The sequence below is a fragment of the Eretmochelys imbricata genome, chromosome 12 (genome assembly GCF_965152235.1).
Source record: "Eretmochelys imbricata isolate rEreImb1 chromosome 12, rEreImb1.hap1, whole genome shotgun sequence".
NCBI classification, from domain to species: domain Eukaryota; kingdom Metazoa; phylum Chordata; order Testudines; family Cheloniidae; genus Eretmochelys; species Eretmochelys imbricata.
In genome coordinates this window covers 41483395-41500287 of record NC_135583.1, presented here as the reverse complement: position 1 = coordinate 41500287, position 16893 = coordinate 41483395, and the positions used below count along the sequence as shown (strand labels likewise).

At 65.9% G+C, this 16893-nt stretch overlaps 1 protein-coding gene across 2 annotated transcripts in view; it reads right to left on the bottom strand.

The window, feature by feature from the left end:
* The window catches only part of WWP2 (WW domain containing E3 ubiquitin protein ligase 2), a 97674-nt gene that overhangs the window by 8942 nt on the left and 71839 nt on the right, over positions 1-16893 (bottom strand). For both annotated transcript variants that reach the window (XM_077831529.1, XM_077831530.1), the window contains exons 12-21: positions 13373-13454; positions 12479-12607; positions 11919-11997; positions 11682-11753; positions 11429-11517; positions 6862-7021; positions 2469-2602; positions 1969-2109; positions 1145-1265; positions 556-660 (exon numbers count right to left, since the gene is read on the bottom strand). In XM_077831529.1, the coding sequence (XP_077687655.1) occupies positions 556-660; positions 1145-1265; positions 1969-2109; positions 2469-2602; positions 6862-7021; positions 11429-11517; positions 11682-11753; positions 11919-11997; positions 12479-12607; positions 13373-13454 (1112 nt within the window). The remainder of the gene's footprint in view (positions 1-555; positions 661-1144; positions 1266-1968; positions 2110-2468; positions 2603-6861; positions 7022-11428; positions 11518-11681; positions 11754-11918; positions 11998-12478; positions 12608-13372; positions 13455-16893) is intronic.

Here is a 16893-nt window from a genome sequence, read left to right as displayed (position 1 = left end):
CTGTCCAGCTCCAACAGGAAACCAAACTGCAAAACACAGAGTGTCCCCCAGACGCTGAGGCTGCAGGATCTAATCTACAATCCACAGGGGTGCGGGATGGGAGTAGTGCCCAGCCTGAGAATCCTCAGGAGAGATGGCCCCGGCCCTGAGAACGCAACAGGAGCCGCTTCTCCTGCTGTCCCTCCTGGACACGGGCTTTACCCCACGCTGCCCCGGCTGAGGGCTAGTTTGCTCCCGTTCCGTTCTGACCGCTTACTGAAGAGAAGAGGCACCTGAACTGGGGCTGCTTTATTTCCAGCCTCTTTTGCCACCCTCTCTCATCCTGCCTCCCCCAGAGCAGCAGCTATTGCTGGAAACAGGCTGACCACTAAGTGCTGCCTGCCGCCCTGGGCAGCTCCGGAGCCGCTGCCAGCCAGGACCAGAGCGCTCGTGCTGGAGACGTGCTCGGTTTCATCTCACTCTGCTGGAGGCTGGCGAGGCGTGGAGCCAGGCTGATCCTGCCTCCCAACCCCACTCCCACTCGCTGACCAGGGCCCGGGTGCCATTCAGGCTCACCTGCCAGAACCACTGGATCTGCTTGCTGTTCTTGGTGTAGTGCCGATAGATGGTGTTTTTCTGCCAGTCACTCATGTCCATCTCCTGCATGCCGCAGAGCATCAGCTAGGGAACCAGGGGACACGTCAACAACCGAGCCACGGACTCTCCCCCACCCGCACTCTAAGCGGGAGAACGGCTGGAGGGGCACATGCACCAATTTCTCCAGGGTCAGACTAGGCAGCAGGGTTCCAGTTCCGCCCATGCCCCGGGCACTGGAGAAGTCAGGGGCATGGCAGGAAGTCTCCAGCTCGATAGAGGCCAGCCCGGCAGTAGGTCACTTGCTCTACAGGCCCGACAACTTCCAGCAAATGGCATGAGAGCTTGTGCCCAGATAATGTCCCCCAGCCAGTGCAGCATTTCAGGAGCAAAGTTAAATACAAACTGTATTTTTACTGGGCCCTGAGCCAGATTGAGGGGTTCTTGGCTATTAGCCGGCAGCCCCTCCTGCCCCAGCTGAGGCTAGGACCTCTCTGCTGTGGGACAGCGAGCACCAATGCTCGAGACTCGCCCAGCCGGCGTGCTGAGACCCAGCACTCCGCTGACTCACCTCGAGCTCCTTCTCATCAAAGTACCGCAGCCACTCCAGCGGTGCCACCTCATTGAAGCCATCCAGGAAGGCCTTGGTCTGCTCCTCCACGCCCCGCGTGAATCTCCAGTCTGTCAGCAGCCTGCGAGGGCAGACACAACACGTCACGCACCCCGGCCAAGCCCTCAGACATGGTACCTGCAACCAATACCCAGAGCCCTGCAGGATCCTGCTGGCCCTGCCTTCTGAACCTCTGGGGCCAGGAGTGGAGCAGACGTTCCTGGCCAGCAGCAGGGCAAGTGCAGGGGAGAGGAGTCTGGCAAATTCTCAAGGTTCCTCCCGATCCTTTCTTGCGTTGTGCTCCTTCCCTCCAAAGCCCAGAGCGGTGGCTTTCCAAGGGCCTGCCGGCAGAGGGCACTTTGGGAACAGAGACCTGCTGTCGTGGGTGCGCTGGCAAAGCCTCTCCAGAAACCTGGCCTGGCCTGGCGGCAGGGATGCACCAACTCGAACCGGGTTTGGGGGATTCTTCTGCTGCCTGGGCCCGACTCAGCACTGAACCAGCAGCACCCAGAGCTGCGGTGGGCAGGCAGCCGCAGGGCCTGGGGCAGAGGGAAATAAGAACCTCTCCCAATGCCCTACCTCCCCTCTCTTGAAGTGCTGGCAACACAGCCCCGGTCACCAGAGCCAGATCCCAGACTGAGTGCCCACCCAGCCCATCTCCTCATGCCTGCTGCCCACGTCAAAGCCAAAAAGCCCCTGGAGCCGTGCCATGCCCCCGAACCCCACACTCCATGCCAAGGTTGGGGGAGCAGCAGACCATCTAGAGCCCAGGCACTAGTACTTACATGATATACTCTTCCTTATTCTCCTCCGTCACCCGGATACTCTCCCCTCCTTCCTTCAGCTCGTGTGTTGTCACCTTGCCCAGAATCTCCATGTCCTGGATGAAGTACAGCTCCAGGCCACACTCCTCCAGGCTGTTCTCCCTAGGGGAGCAGCGACACAAGGAACATTAGCCTGGCTGCACCCAGCAAGGCCTGGGCACGGCGAGATCTGGCAGGATGGGGGCCGCAGCACTCCCCACGGGGACCCTGGGGTCACTGTGACCAAGCTGCATGCCTTGACATGGCAGGCTTTTCCGCAGCTGCTTGGAGATTTCACCGGCTCATGTGCAGGCGTTGGTGGGTCTGATACACCAGGCCCGAGGCAGGATCCTCAGCACATCGAGCCCTGGAGTATGGCCAGCATGGGCAGAGACTACCCTGTATGGGGACTTTGCCCCATCACCCCTAGAGAAGCAGGGCCTCTGGGTCAAGGCTGGGGCTGGCAGGGGAGAGGCACTGACTTGATCCAGACGATAGAGTTGTAGAACTCAGGGTCGATGGATTCCAGGTCCTTCAGCGTGGGTCTCTTATTAAGCATGCGTTTGTAGAAGGGGAGCGTGAAGCCAGTGTCAATGAATTTTCCATGATACAGCGCCTGTGCGGGAGAGAACACCCCGGTCACAGGCTCTGGGTCCCAGCATGGCCATGGAGCACAGCTGGCAAGGGGGACAGGTCCCAGAGGCTGGCGACTAGGTAACGGGGTGGAGAACGTGGCCCCTCACGATGGCGCAGCCCAGCCCTGAATCCCAAGGGGGCAGCTCTCTCGGGAGCACAGGAGTCCTGCCTGCAGCACTCGGCGTGCAGAGCACCCAACTTCCCTCCCACCCCCCAATTCCATGGCGTCTCCCTCTCCCTTCACAGCTCTATTAAGAGCACTTGTTTAAACAGCCCTGCTGTGGCCGCCCTGGATCCTGGCTTCCAGGAGCCTCAAGGCAAAGGCAGCCAAAAACAATGCAGACACTTGTCTGGAGCAGCCCAGCGGTGATTAATAGTTGGGGGGTTTATGGGGATCCGGCTCTGCTCCAAGCAGAGCCAGGCGGCTGGGGGAGACCTGGGAAGAACGTATCCATTTTCTGCGCATGGCACCATGGAGGGCCGATCCCAGAGCAGGGATCCTCTGAGCCCCAGGCCATGGAGAGATGAGGCTGGGCTCAGGCCACCAGAGACAGGGGGAGTCACGCTGGGGTTTGAGCAGCTGGAAAATCTCACCTTGTTGGGGCTAAAAATAGTCCCCAAAGCTGCAGATCAACTGGAACGCTGGGGTGGCAGCCAAGGAGCTGGGCACATCCCCGCAGTACAGCTGGGCGAGGCCCCGGGAACCTCCTCTGACACACAGACCCTACCCCGAACATCCCCCCGAACCTCCTCCGATACACAGACCCCCCCTCTGAACATCCCCCCCAAACCTCCGATACACAGACCCCCCCTCTGAACACCCCCCGAACCCCTTCCGATACACAGACCCCCCCCGAACACCCCCTGAATCTCCTCTGATACACAGACCCTACCCCGAACATCCCCCCGAACCTCCTCCGATACACAGACCCCGCCCCCGAACATCCCCCCGAACCTCCTCCAATACACAGACCCTCCCCCTCCGGCCACCCTCTTCCCCGAACCCCCTCTGATATACAGACCCCACCCCGAACATCCCCCCCAAACCCCCTCCGATACACAGACCCCCCCCCGAACATCCCCCCGAACCTCCTCCGATACACAGACCCCCCCTCTGAACATCCCCCCCAAACCTCCGATACACAGACCCCCCCTCTGAACACCCCCCGAACCCCTTCCGATACACAGACCCCCCCCGAACACCCCCTGAACCTCCTCTGATACACAGACCCTACCCCGAACATCCCCCCGAACCTCCTCCGATACACAGACCCCGCCCCCGAACATCCCCCCGAACCTCCTCCAATACACAGACCCTCCCCCTCCGGCCACCCTCTTCCCCGAACCCCCTCCGATATACAGAACCCCCCTCTGAACATCCCCCCCAAACCCCCTCCGATACACAGACCCCCCCCGAACACCCCCTGAACCTCCTCTGATACACAGACACCCCCCTGAACACCCCCCCAAACCTCCTCCGATACACAGACCCCCCCCGAACACCCCCCGAACCCCCTCCGATACACAGACCCCCCCCCGAACACCCCCTGAACCTCCTCTGATACACAGACACCCCCCGCGAACATCCCCCCGAACCTCCTCCGATACGCAGACCCCCCCTCTGAACATCCCCCCCAAACCTCCTCCGAGACACAGACCCCCCCCGAACACCCCCCGAACCCCCTCCGATACACAGACACCCCCCCCGAACACCCCCGTGAACCTCCTCTGATACACAGACCCCGCCCCCGAACATCCCCCTGAACCTCCTCCAATACACAGACCCTCCCCCTCCGGCCACCCTCTTCCCCGAACCCCCTCCGATATACAGAACCCCCCTCTGAACATCCCCCCCAAACCCCCTCCGATACACAGACCCCCCCCGAACACCCCCTGAACCTCCTCTGATACACAGACACCCCCCTGAACACCCCCCCAAACCTCCTCCGATACACAGACCCCCCCTCTGAACACCCCCCGAACCCCCTCCGATACACAACCCCCCCCCGAACACCCCCTGAACCTCCTCTGATACACAGACCCTCCCTCTCCGGCTACCCTCTTCCCCGAACCCCCTCCGATACACAGACCCCCCCTCTGAACACCCCCCGAACCCCCTCCGATACACAGACCCCCCCTGAACACCCCCTGAACCTCCTCTGATACACAGACACCCCCCCGAACACCCCCCCGAACCTCCTCCGATACACAGACCCCCCCCGAACCCCCTCCGATACACAGACACCCCCCCCCCGAACACCCCCCCGAACCTCCTCCGATACACAGACACCCCCCCCTCTGAACACCCCCCGAACCCCCTCCGATACACAGACCCCCCCCGAACACCCCCTGAACCTCCTCTGATACACAGACCCTCCCTCTCCGGCTACCCTCTTCCCCGAACCCCCTCCGATACACAGACCCCCCCCCCCTCTGAACACCCCCCGAACCCCCTCCGATACACAGACCCCCCCCTCTGAACACCCCCCGAACCCCCTCCGATACACAGACCCCCCCCGAACACCCCCTGAACCTCCTCTGATACACAGACCCCCCACCGAACATCCCCCCAAACCTCCTCCAATACACAGACCCTCCCCCTCCAGCCACCCTCTTCCCCAAACCTCCTCCGATACACAGACCCCCCCCAAACACCCCCCCGAACCCCCTTCAATACACAGACCCCCCCTCTGAACACCCCCCCGAACCCCCTTCGATACACAGACCCCCCACCGAACATCCCCCGAACCCCCTCCGATACACAGACCCTCCCTCTCCGGCTACCCTCTTCCCCGAACCCCCTCCGATACACAGACCCCCCCCCTCTGAACACCCCCCGAACCCCCTCCAATACACAGGACCCCCCCCGAACACCCCCTGAACCTCCTCTGATACACAGACCCCACCCCCGAACATCCCCCCAAACCTCCTCCAATACACAGACCCTCCCCCTCCAGCCACCCTCTTCCCCGAACCTCCTCCGATACACAGACCCCCCCCAAACACCCCCCCGAACCCCCTTCAATACACAGACCCCCCCCGAACATCCCCCGAACCCCCTCCGATACACAGACCCCCCTCAAACACCCCCTGAACCTCCTCTGATACACAGACACCCCCCCGAACACCCCCCGAACCCCCTCCGATACACAGACATCCCCTCTCCAACCACCCTCCTCCCCGAACCTCCTGTGATACACAGACCGCCCCCGGACAACTCCCCCCCGACACACAGACCCCGCCCCCGAACATCCCCCCGAACCTCCTCCAATACACAGACCCCCCCCCTGAACATCCCCCCCGAACCCCCTCCGATACACAGACCCCCCCCCTCTGAACACCCCCCGAACCCCCTCCGATACACAGACCCCCCCCCGAACATCCCCCCCGAACCCCCTCCGATACACAGACCCTCCCTCTGAACATCCCCCCCGAACCCCCTCCGATACACAGACCCCCCCTCTGAACACCCCCCGAACCCCCTCCGATACACAGACCCCCCCTCTGAACATCCCCCCCGAACCTCCTCCGATACACAGACCCCCCCTCTGAACACCCCCCGAACCCCCGCCAATACACAGACATCCCCTCTCCGACCACCCTCCTCCCCGAACCTCCTCCGATACACAGACCGCCCCCTCCAGCCACCCTCCGTGCCTCCTCTGATGCATAGGCCCTACTGCGGCCCCACAATACACGCCCCACAGAGAAACCCTTCTCACCACCCCCACAGATGCAGACCCCAGAGCCCTGCGCCCCTACCCCACTCACAGTGCACCCTGACCCCCAAGCTGTTCCTGAGGCTGCAGATCTGGTGGAGCCCACAGTCCAACCAAGCACACGGCTCCCCCCACAAGTCCTGGCCTCTGGGATGGAGCCACCTTTGGTGCCATCTTTGCCCTCCGCCCCCAAGTCGAGGCTGGGCCCCGCAAGCGACCAGCTGCTCCCCCAGCGCAGAAACCGGCTGTTCCTGTACACCTCGCCCGGGCCAGCCTGCCCTGCGGGGCCCGACCCTGCCAGCGACCAGTGGGGAGCTGCTGGCCCTCCAAGGAGCTGGGGAGCTGGGCGGGCAGTTCCCCCTCCGAGGCCAAGGCTGGGAACATTTTCGGGTTTAAGTGGCTGAGCCCCGTCCAATCCCTGCCCCTCGTCCCCATGCTGCAGCACCCCCGGCCCCACCTCCCCTCCTGACCAACTGGCTCCTTTCTCCCCCCAGCCCTGCCAGCGCCCCGGGGCGCTCACCATAGCGATGAAGCGGCCGATGAAGCGGAAGTAGGTGAGGTGGTCGGGGTTGATGGAGGACGCGGGGTTGATCTGCAGGCAGTAGTTGTTCTTCCCGGCGTATTCGAACAGGCAGTACATGGGGTTGAGCACCTCGTGGGACAGGAGGAAGAACCATTCCCTGGGGAAGGAGAGAACAGAGCGCAGTGACGGGTGCTCGGCACCCCCAGGAGGGCAGAGTTGCAGCTGCTCCACTCCTGCTCTCCAGGCAGCAGGACCAGGGCTCCGGGGGGCCAGCGAGCAGGCGGGTCTGGGCCTACTGGCCCCTGCATACAAGAGCTTCACCTGGGGAAAGGGAGCAGCCCAGACGCCTTCACTCGGCCTGCGCGTGCCGTCTGCTGCAGCACACCCCCGGCCCACCAGCCCGTCTCCGCTGGGTGCAGACTGAACAGGCCTGGGGGGGGGCGGGGGGCCTCACTAGCCCATGTCAGCCTCCACCCCAAGGCAGCTGCATTTCAGCACTGCCACATGTAGCCTGGGAAGCATTTTAGGAGAGAGCAGCATGACAAAGTCTTGGAAAACACCTCAGTGACCCTGGGCCCTGGTGCGCCCAGCACTCACCGGCATCGGCCCTTGGCCTGGCAGGGATGCCAGGGGCCCCAAAGTATCCCTGTATTACACACACACACGTCTCCCTGCCCAGGTCTGCACACTCCCACCAGCCACACACACCTGCCTGCTTGCCTGTCCCCACCACACTCACTCACACCCACCCACACACAACACCCACGCACCTGCCCACGCCCAGAGCAGGGACACCCGCGCCCAGAGCAGGGACACCCGCACCCCCAGGCCTGCCCGCACCCAGAGCATGGACACCCGCGCCCCCAGGCCTGCCCGCGCCCAGAGCAGGGACACCCGCGCCCCCAGGCCTGCCCGCGCCCAGAGCACAGACACCCGCGCCCCCAGGCCTGCCCGCTCCCCCAGGCCTGCCCGCGCCCAGAGCAGGGACACCCGCGCCCCCAGGCCTGCCCGCGCCCCCAGGCCTGCCCGCGCCCAGAGCACAGACACCCGCGCCGCCAGGCCTGCCCGCGCCCAGAGCACGGACACCCGCGCCCCCAGGCCTGCCCGCGCCCAGAGCACGGACACCCGCGCCCCCAGGCCTGCCCGCTCCCCCAGGCCTGCCCGCGCCCAGAGCAGGGACACCCGCGCCCCCAGGCCTGCCCGCGCCCAGAGCAGGGACACCCGCGCCCCCAGGCCTGCCCGCTCCCCCAGGCCTGCCCACGCCCAGAGCAGGGACACCGCGCCCCCAGGCCTGTCCACGCCCAGAGCACGGACACCCGCTCCCCCAGGCCTGCCCACGCCCAGAGCAGGGACACCCGCGCCCCCAGGCCTGCCCGCGCCCCCAGGCCTGCCCACGCCCAGAGCAGGGACACCCGCGCCCAGAGCACGGACACCCGTGCCCCCAGGCCTGCCCGCACCCAGAGCAGGGACACCCGCGCCCCCAGGCCTGCCCGCGCCCAGAGCAGGGACACCCGCGCCGCCAGGCCTGCCCGCGCCCAGAGCACGGACACCCGCGCCGCCAGGCCTGTCCACGCCCAGAGCACGGACACCCGCGCCGCCAGGCCTGCCCACGCCCAGAGCACGGACACCCGCGCCCCCAGGCCTGTCCACACCCAGAGCAGGGACACCGCGCCCCCAGGCCTGCCCGCGCCCAGAGCAGGGACACCCGCGCCCCCAGGCCTGCCCGCGCCCAGAGCAGGGACACCCGCGCCCAGAGCACGGACACCCGCGCCCCCAGGCCTGCCCGCACCCAGAGCAGGGACACCCGCGCCCAGAGCAGGGACACCGCGCCCCCAGGCCTGCCCGCGCCCAGAGCAGGGACACCCGCGCCGCCAGGCCTGTCCACGCCCAGAGCAGGGACACCGCGCCCCCAGGCCTGCCCGCGCCCAGAGCAGGGACACCCGCGCCCCCAGGCCTGCCCGCGCCCAGAGCAGGGACACCCGCGCCCCCAGGCCTGCCCGCGCCCAGAGCACAGACACCCGCGCCCCCAGGCCTGCCCGCGCCCCCAGGCCTGCCCGCGCCCAGAGCAGGGACACCCGCGCCCCCAGGCCTGCCCGCGCCCCCAGGCCTGTCCACGCCCAGAGCAGGGACACCGCGCCGCCAGGCCTGTCCACGCCCAGAGCAGGGACACCGCGCCGCCAGGCCTGTCCACGCCCAGAGCAGGGACACCGCGCCGCCAGGCCTGCCCACGCCCAGAGCAGGGACACCCGCGCCCAGAGCACGGACACCCGTGCCCCCAGGCCTGCCCGCACCCAGAGCAGGGACACCCGCGCCCCCAGGCCTGCCCGCGCCCAGAGCAGGGACACCCGCGCCGCCAGGCCTGCCCGCGCCCAGAGCACGGACACCCGCGCCGCCAGGCCTGCCCGCGCCCAGAGCACGGACACCCGCGCCGCCAGGCCTGCCCACGCCCAGAGCACGGACACCCCGCGCCGCCAGGCCTGTCCACGCCCAGAGCAGGGACACCCGCGCCCCCAGGCCTGCCTGCGCCCAGAGCAGGGACACCCGCGCCGCCAGGCCTGTCCATGCCCAGAGCAGGGACACCGCGCCCCCAGGCCTGCCCGCGCCCAGAGCAGGGACACCCGCGCCCCCAGGCCTGCCCGCGCCCAGAGCAGGGACACCCGCGCCCCCAGGCCTGCCCGCGCCCAGAGCAGGGACACCCGCGCCCCCAGGCCTGTCCACGCCCAGAGCAGGGACATCCGCGCCCCCAGGCCTGCCCGCGCCCAGAGCAGGGACATCCGCGCCCCCAGGCCTGTCCACGCCCAGAGCACAGACACCCGCGCCCCCAGGCCTGCCCGCTCCCCCAGGCCTGCCCACGCCCAGAGCAGGGACACCTGCGCCCCCAGGCCTGCCCGCGCCCAGAGCACAGACACCCGCGCCCCCAGGCCTGCCCGCTCCCCCAGGCCTGCCCACGCCCAGAGCAGGGACACCGCGCCCCCAGGCCTGTCCACGCCCAGAGCACGGACACCCGCTCCCCCAGGCCTGCCCACGCCCAGAGCAGGGACACCCGCGCCCCCAGGCCTGCCCGCGCCCCCAGGCCTGCCCACGCCCAGAGCAGGGACACCCGCGCCCAGAGCACGGACACCCGTGCCCCCAGGCCTGCCCGCACCCAGAGCAGGGACACCCGCGCCCCCAGGCCTGCCCGCGCCCAGAGCAGGGACACCCGCGCCGCCAGGCCTGCCCGCGCCCAGAGCACAGACACCCGCGCCCCCAGGCCTGCCCGCACCCCCAGGCCTGCCCGCACCCAGAGCAGGGACACCCGCGCCGCCAGGCCTGCCCGCACCCAGAGCAGGGACACCCGCTCCCCCAGGCCTGCCCGCGCCCAGAGCAGGGACACACACCCACATGCGCATGCCTGCTCACCCCCCCTCACATGCCTGGCCACACCCAGAGCACACGCACACGTATGTGCACATGCCTGCACACACACCCCAGCCCAGTGCACACACCGGCCTGTGCCCAGAGCACATACACGCTCAAACCCACATACCCCTGCCTGCCCCCAGAGCACACGCACGCGCCCTTCCTGAAATGGATCTGACTGTCTCTGCCCCCTCTCCCCCCATGAGCCTCGTCTCCCATGGCTCCGTGCAGGGAGCACTGCCCCTTCCTGGCTCGCTAGCTCCCTGGAGAAGCACAGGAGAGGCGCATGGTCCTTGCCTTGGTCCTCCCTAGCAGCTCAGGGAGACGAGTCGTCCTCCAACGCAGAGAGCGCCCGGTATCCTGTCCGTGGTTCTACCCTGTGGTAGAACAGCATGACGTAACCTACCATAGGGTAAAACCACTGGCAGGACACAGAGAGAGACACAGAGAGCAGGAGCCCACGGCCCAGGGATGGGAGCAGGGTCACCGTGGAGAAGGAGGAGTTGGGGCGTGACAGACACAAGGACACCAGGGAGCCAAGGGGGAGGGAGGGAGGCAGGGAGGGAGGAAGAAGAGTTATAGCACCAAGCCAGCCACCCAGGCAGAGGCAGGCTGGAGCCAGTAGTGTCACAAGCAACCTCCTCTGGCCGAACGCCGCACCACGAGGCTTTCCTCAGAGCCCCCGGCCCCGGGGCGCAGGCAGAGCCCCCCACCCCCGTTCCCCAGCCCCGGGGGCGCAGGCAGAGCCCTCTCCCCCCCCCGTTCCCCAGCCCCGGGGGCGCAGGCAGAGCCCCTCCTCCCCCCGTTCCCCAGCCCCGGGGGCGCAGGCAGAGCCCCTCCCCACCCCGTTCCCCAGCCCCGGGGGCGCAGGCAGAGCCCCCCCCCGTTCCCCAGCCCCGGGGGCGCAGGCAGAGCCCCCCCCCCCGTTCCCCAGCCCTGGGGGCGCAGGCAGAGCCCGGCGTCGGGCCCTCTGGCTCTGTTTTGTTACTGCGATGCACACCAGGTACAGGCCATTTCTCGTTAGGACCCAGCAGGGGATGTGCCCCAGGCTTCTCTGAGCAGGGCCCTGGGAGAGGAACACGAGCCCGAGCTCAGCCCTGTGAAAGCCCCGAGCCGCCCCCGGTGCCCTGCCGCAGCAGACACCTCTCTGCTCAGCAGGACTCACCTGGCGATGCCACCGTAGTCCAGCCCCTCCTCGCCGCGCATGATGATGTACAGCCGGCGTCGCAGGTCGTAGGGCTTCATGTTCATAATCTACGAGGGGTAAGAGATGGGAATCGTCACCCACAGAGGCCCATCGCATAGGGACTGCCCCGATATCCAGGGGCAGCCAGGCTCCTGAATCCCTGGACCCTGCTACAAGTCCCCTCTCACAGTGCCGAGCTCTGCATGCGGCCCTCCCCTGCGCAGGGACTCACCTGCTGGAAGGAGTCCTCGAAGAGCGTCTGCCGGGAAACGCTGATCTTCACGTGGCTGGGCAGCGCGTTCGACTGGAATCAAACACAGGCACTGGGCTCAGAGTCAGCACAGCTCTGCCCTCCCACTGAGCCTCCCGCACCCCTTCCAGCCGCCCCCAGCCTGGCTGAGCGAGAGGCTGTCCTGATCCTCCCGACTCCCCCTCCCCTAGCCTCCGTGCCCCACTCCCCCGTACTCACATGACACAGGAAGCGGAACTGGTGATATTTCCAGCGAAAGCTTCGGTCGTAAGCCCCAGGGGAACCCCCCTGCTTATTCCTACAGGAGCAAACACATGGGCCGTGGATGAGAACCCTCCCACCCTGCGCACTGGCAGAGCCACCAGCTCCAGCCAGGAGAGCTCCCTCACAATACAGCAGCCACCACCTGCTCCGTGGCTGGGGACTGGCCAGCCTTGAACAGCTGGGCACTAGGGGACCAGAAGCCCGGTGTGAGCAGGCCCAGCCGCCCGAGGGCATCGGGTGGTGGGGAGGCACAACCACCAGCCATCGGTTACTCGGCCCCAGGCCACCCTGAAGGTGCACAGGCCACGATTCAGAGTCCTGCACAAACAGCAGCACTTGGCATCTTCCCAGCACCTCGTGAGAGCCCCACCCCTCCTGACGGGGGTACGTGTGAGTGGCCCAAGGCTGCAGAGCAGGGGACAGAAGTGCCAGGTCCCAGCTCCCAGCCTGTGTGTGAGCCACCAGGCAGCACGCGGCAGCGAATGGAGGAAGGGTCCTGGCACGGAACATCTTACCCAGACTCAAAGCCGGGGCGTGGGTCTTTGAAGGTGGTGGTGCGAGTGTTGTGATCCACAAAATAGCGCACCCCCTCGCTGGTGTATTTCATCTCCCAGCCAGGCGGCAGGGCCGGCTCCTGGATCATCCTGCCCAGCACGAGGAAAAGGTTACTGGACACAGGCACACTGGGGGCAAGAGAGTCCGGTTCCCCCTGCATGGCCTGCTCCTACACACACCCCTAGTCTGGGAACAAGTGCAGCTCCTGGCCCCCAGCCCCTCACTGCTCCCCTAAGCCCCAGGCGTCTCCTTGTAGCTGCAGCTCTGTCCCGGCTCCCAGGAATCCCTTCCATGCTGCAGGACTGGCAGGGGCCTGGGAGGCACCTGGATCAGCCCTGGGCCAGGAGCCCTGCACAGTGTGACCTCAGCCCAGGAGATGGACTCCAGCTAACACTGCGCTCAGCGTCTCCCAGGAGAAGTGCCCAGTGGGGAGTGCAGCACGGCACCGCACCCCCAGGACTCACTCTCTGGCTGCACTGGCCCAGCGTGGGGCGGGAACTCAAGCACAGAGCCATGCAGTAGGAGGGGGCACGGACCTCGGAGGGCCTACATGGGAAGTGCCTCCTCCTGCCCAAACCAGCCCCGAGTGTTCCCCTTGCATGGGGGCCTGGGCCATGGCTGCCTCCTAGTCTGGGGCCTGGAAGATGGTCGCAGACGAGATTCCCAGGAGAAACCAGCATGCCCCCTCCCCCTGCTTGATGCTTTTGCCCCCTGCCGGCGGGTGTCTGTCTGCAGGGCTGCTCCGGGGCCATGTCCTGAGCTCTCAGACGCCGGAGTCACTAGCACAAAGCTCTGTTGTGGTTTGGGGCCCGCGCGTCAGAGCGTGACCTAGCCAAGCAAAGGTGGCTCCCTACCCCTGTGTGCGAGGATCCTCCCACTGGGTGGTCCGTGTGTTGTGGTTCACGTAATACACTCGCCCGTTGTCCTGTCTCTTTTCTAAGAGGGAGGGAGGGAGAGAGAGAGTTAACCTGCCCTCTCTGGCCCATTCGCGCCACTCGCGTGGCTCTGCACTAACCCAGGGGGAGCACAGAGCCGGCCTCAAAACTCTCAGGGAATGGTGAAGCTGGGGTCCCGGGCGTCGACAGGCCTGATCCCTGCCAGGGGATGCAGCGACGTGGCTGCAGCGTGGGCGAGCCAGGCCCGAGATGACCAGGGTGCGGGTGGGCTGGTGCCGCCCCGCTGAAGCACAGGCTGCCGCAGTGCCGGCACTGGTACCCGAGCTCGCGGGGGGGCATCTCCCTGCGCTGCAAGCGCACCCGGGGCCCAGCGCACACAATATAGGCTGGAAGCTGAAAGGGGCCTTTTGTAACTCTCAGCTCCCTGGGATCGCTCGGGCCAGTGCTTCTGGGGCCCCCCGCTCCTTGCGAAGGGATGCCATCCCCTGCCCCCGCAGCCCGGCTCTAGGGAAAGTCATCGGTCTAAAGCTGGGATAAAAGGAGCATGAGAAGGAACAGCAGCAATTAATCACAACACCCCGCAAAGCAGAGTCCCCCCCACACTCCGCGGGCTCTGGGGCTTGACACAAAGCTCAACGCCCTGAGCATTCAGAGCTGGGCCGGGCTGGGCTGGGCCAGGGCACGGAGAAGCAGAGATACAGGATGGCCGGCTTCTGGGAAGAGTGCTACAACTCGCCTTGTCCTGCCCCAGGGGTGTCCACACACCTCCGACCCCCGTGCTGTATGCGCCACATACATACCCTCCCCTCACCTATATCCCTTCCCCCCAGCCACATGCACCCCCCACACGTCTGTCCCACCCCCGCTGTATGCGCCGCATACGTTCCCCTCCTCCCCACTTGCTTCCCTCCCCCGGCCACATGCACACCTCACCCCACATCCCTTCCCCTCCCAACACATGCACCGTGTACACACCCATGCCCCCCACTTGCATCCCCCCCGGCCGCATGCACCCCACACACACGTTCCCCCCCACTGCATGCGCCACCTATGCACCCCTCTTCTCCACCCACATCCTTCCCCCACTGCGTGCACCCACGCCCATGCCTCCCCCATCCACTCCCCGGCTGCTTGCACCGCATACCTGCCCCTTCCACCCATCACATGCACCCCCAGCTACAGCCCTCCCCCCACTGCATACACGCCCCACCCACATGCTTCTCTCCAGCGCATGCATGCACACCCCTCCACTGCGTGCACAACCCCCTCACACAAACACACACCTCCCTCGGAAACATCCGCTTTGTACCTAAAATACACCCGCCCCTTAAACTCCCAGGTGTGCACAGACCTCCCCCATACACACCCACCACATACGCCTCCCCCACACCCACTTCACACCCCCCCCCACCTACTACCTAACACACAGACCCGCCCCCAGAGTTCACAAACCAACAGCCTGTCCGTGTACACACACACACACACACACCAGCAAACAAAGAGAGCTCTCCATGTACTGCTCTCCTGAGCCCTCCGTACGCCTCTATATGTACGTGCTCCCAGTATACTTCACTCCCCCCTGTAATCACTTTGTCTCTCCCCTGTACCCAGACACACTCACTGCCCGTCTGCAGCGCACTGTCATGCCTTGCACACTGGCCCGAAACACACAGACACGCACACCCCACACAACTGACCCTAGCCGTGCTGCACGGAGGCCCTGCACGCGGGCACTCCCCAAGGCACTGGCCTCTGGCCCTCCCACTTGCTCTGTCTGTGCATTCTGGGCCGCCAGCCCCAGCCTGCTCCTGCCCAGACTACAGGGAGGAGCTGCGTTTCCCCAGTCACGGCATTTGCCCTGCTGCTTCACTGGAGAGGCCCAGCTCCTGGAGCGGCAAAGCACGCTGAGCGTGTGGCCCTGCTCACCTCCCACTCAGTCAGCACCTCCAGCTCCTGGGAGCTCCTCACCCTCCCACTGCCCTTCGCTGCACCAGAGGCTGAGCTGGGGAAGCAGGACACTCCCGGGGGTCCCAGGCACCTCCTGGAGGGTGGCTCCGGCGTAGGGCTAATTGGAAGCAGGCTCCCTTCCCCCTCCCCATCAGGATGCTAAGACAGCTCGTGTTCGCTCCCACGCTGCAGGCTTTGGCTGGACTGCGCTCTCAGCCGGATGCACAGAGCAGCCCAGACATGCCAGATTCTCCTCACTGAGACCACAAGGTTATTGGGAATAAATCAGGGCCAGAAGCCGGGGGCAAGGAGCCAGTTAGGCCGGGGCTAGAGGTTCAGAGCACCTGAGAGCCAGCTCCTGCCCGCAGCCCCTGCTCCACTCACGGGGCCTTACTTCGGGCTCATGCTACAAGCTGAGAGTAGCTGGAACCCCACGAGTGACCCAGGCCAGTGCCCCTCCTGCACAGGGCCCAAGAACCACAGCGGCTGCAGGGAGCAGCACCCAGACACCTGACAGAGCTGGGGCTGCCCTGAGCCGCCTGCATGCAGCAGCACTTGATGGGCTCTCCCGTGGACTGTCCACTCCTCCATAGCCCCGCGTGGCCCAGCCTACACCTGAGCCAAGCCACCACCCCGGGGCCCTGGGGTCAATTAGCCCCCGCCTGAGCCGGGCCACCCCCCCCAGCCCATGGCCCAGCCGGGCCCCCGCCCCCCCCCCACATCACCCAGCCCACAGCCCAGCTGGGCCCTGTCCCCGGGGCCTGGCGTCATCCAGCCCACAGCCCACCTCCCCTGCCCTCTTGTACTACGCATGGAATTAAAGGGGACTCCCTCAGAAAAGACATGAGCCAGCAGGGTGAGGATTTCAGATGTCAGATGGGAAGCTCTGTTAACTCCATCGCACCCACTCGGTTCAGGGCCCGGCTCACGACAGGTGTCTTGCCCAGGACAGTATTAAATGACTCAAGCAGCTGGGTTTCCACCCTGTCCCCTTGACAGCCTGGGTGCATCTGGCTGCCAGAATGCTGGTCCCAGACAGCCACCCTGCATTTTACTTCTCTCCGTTTCACCCTGTTGCCGCTCCTCACTCTCCTTGGCGCACACTGTAGGGCCCCCCCCGGCAGGGCTCACACCCCAAGCAGCTGTTGACAGGTTCCCTGGTGTCAAGATAGGAAAACAGCTGCTGCCACCAGAAGTCCCTTCAGCAGGCCGTTAATCTCCCCTCCAGCCCCCGCAGCCCTGCTCCCATCTCCCTTTGACACTCACGGGTCTCAGCTGCTGAGGCCCTCGGACCCAAGCGCTCCCCAGCCACATCTGCATGTCCAGCCCCAAGTCTCCATGTCACTCCCTGGGGGCCGCGCTCCTGCAGGGTAGGTTATCAGAGCACATGGCATTTGCCCATGTCTCTAGTCTCTCGAGGCACCTTTGTATTGTGTCTCCGTCCTCAGTGAGGTTTGCATCGCTCTCCAGTTTAGCATCACATGCCATTAATACTGTGGTAACGGCGCCTGCCAGCAAACCCAGGCGACGGC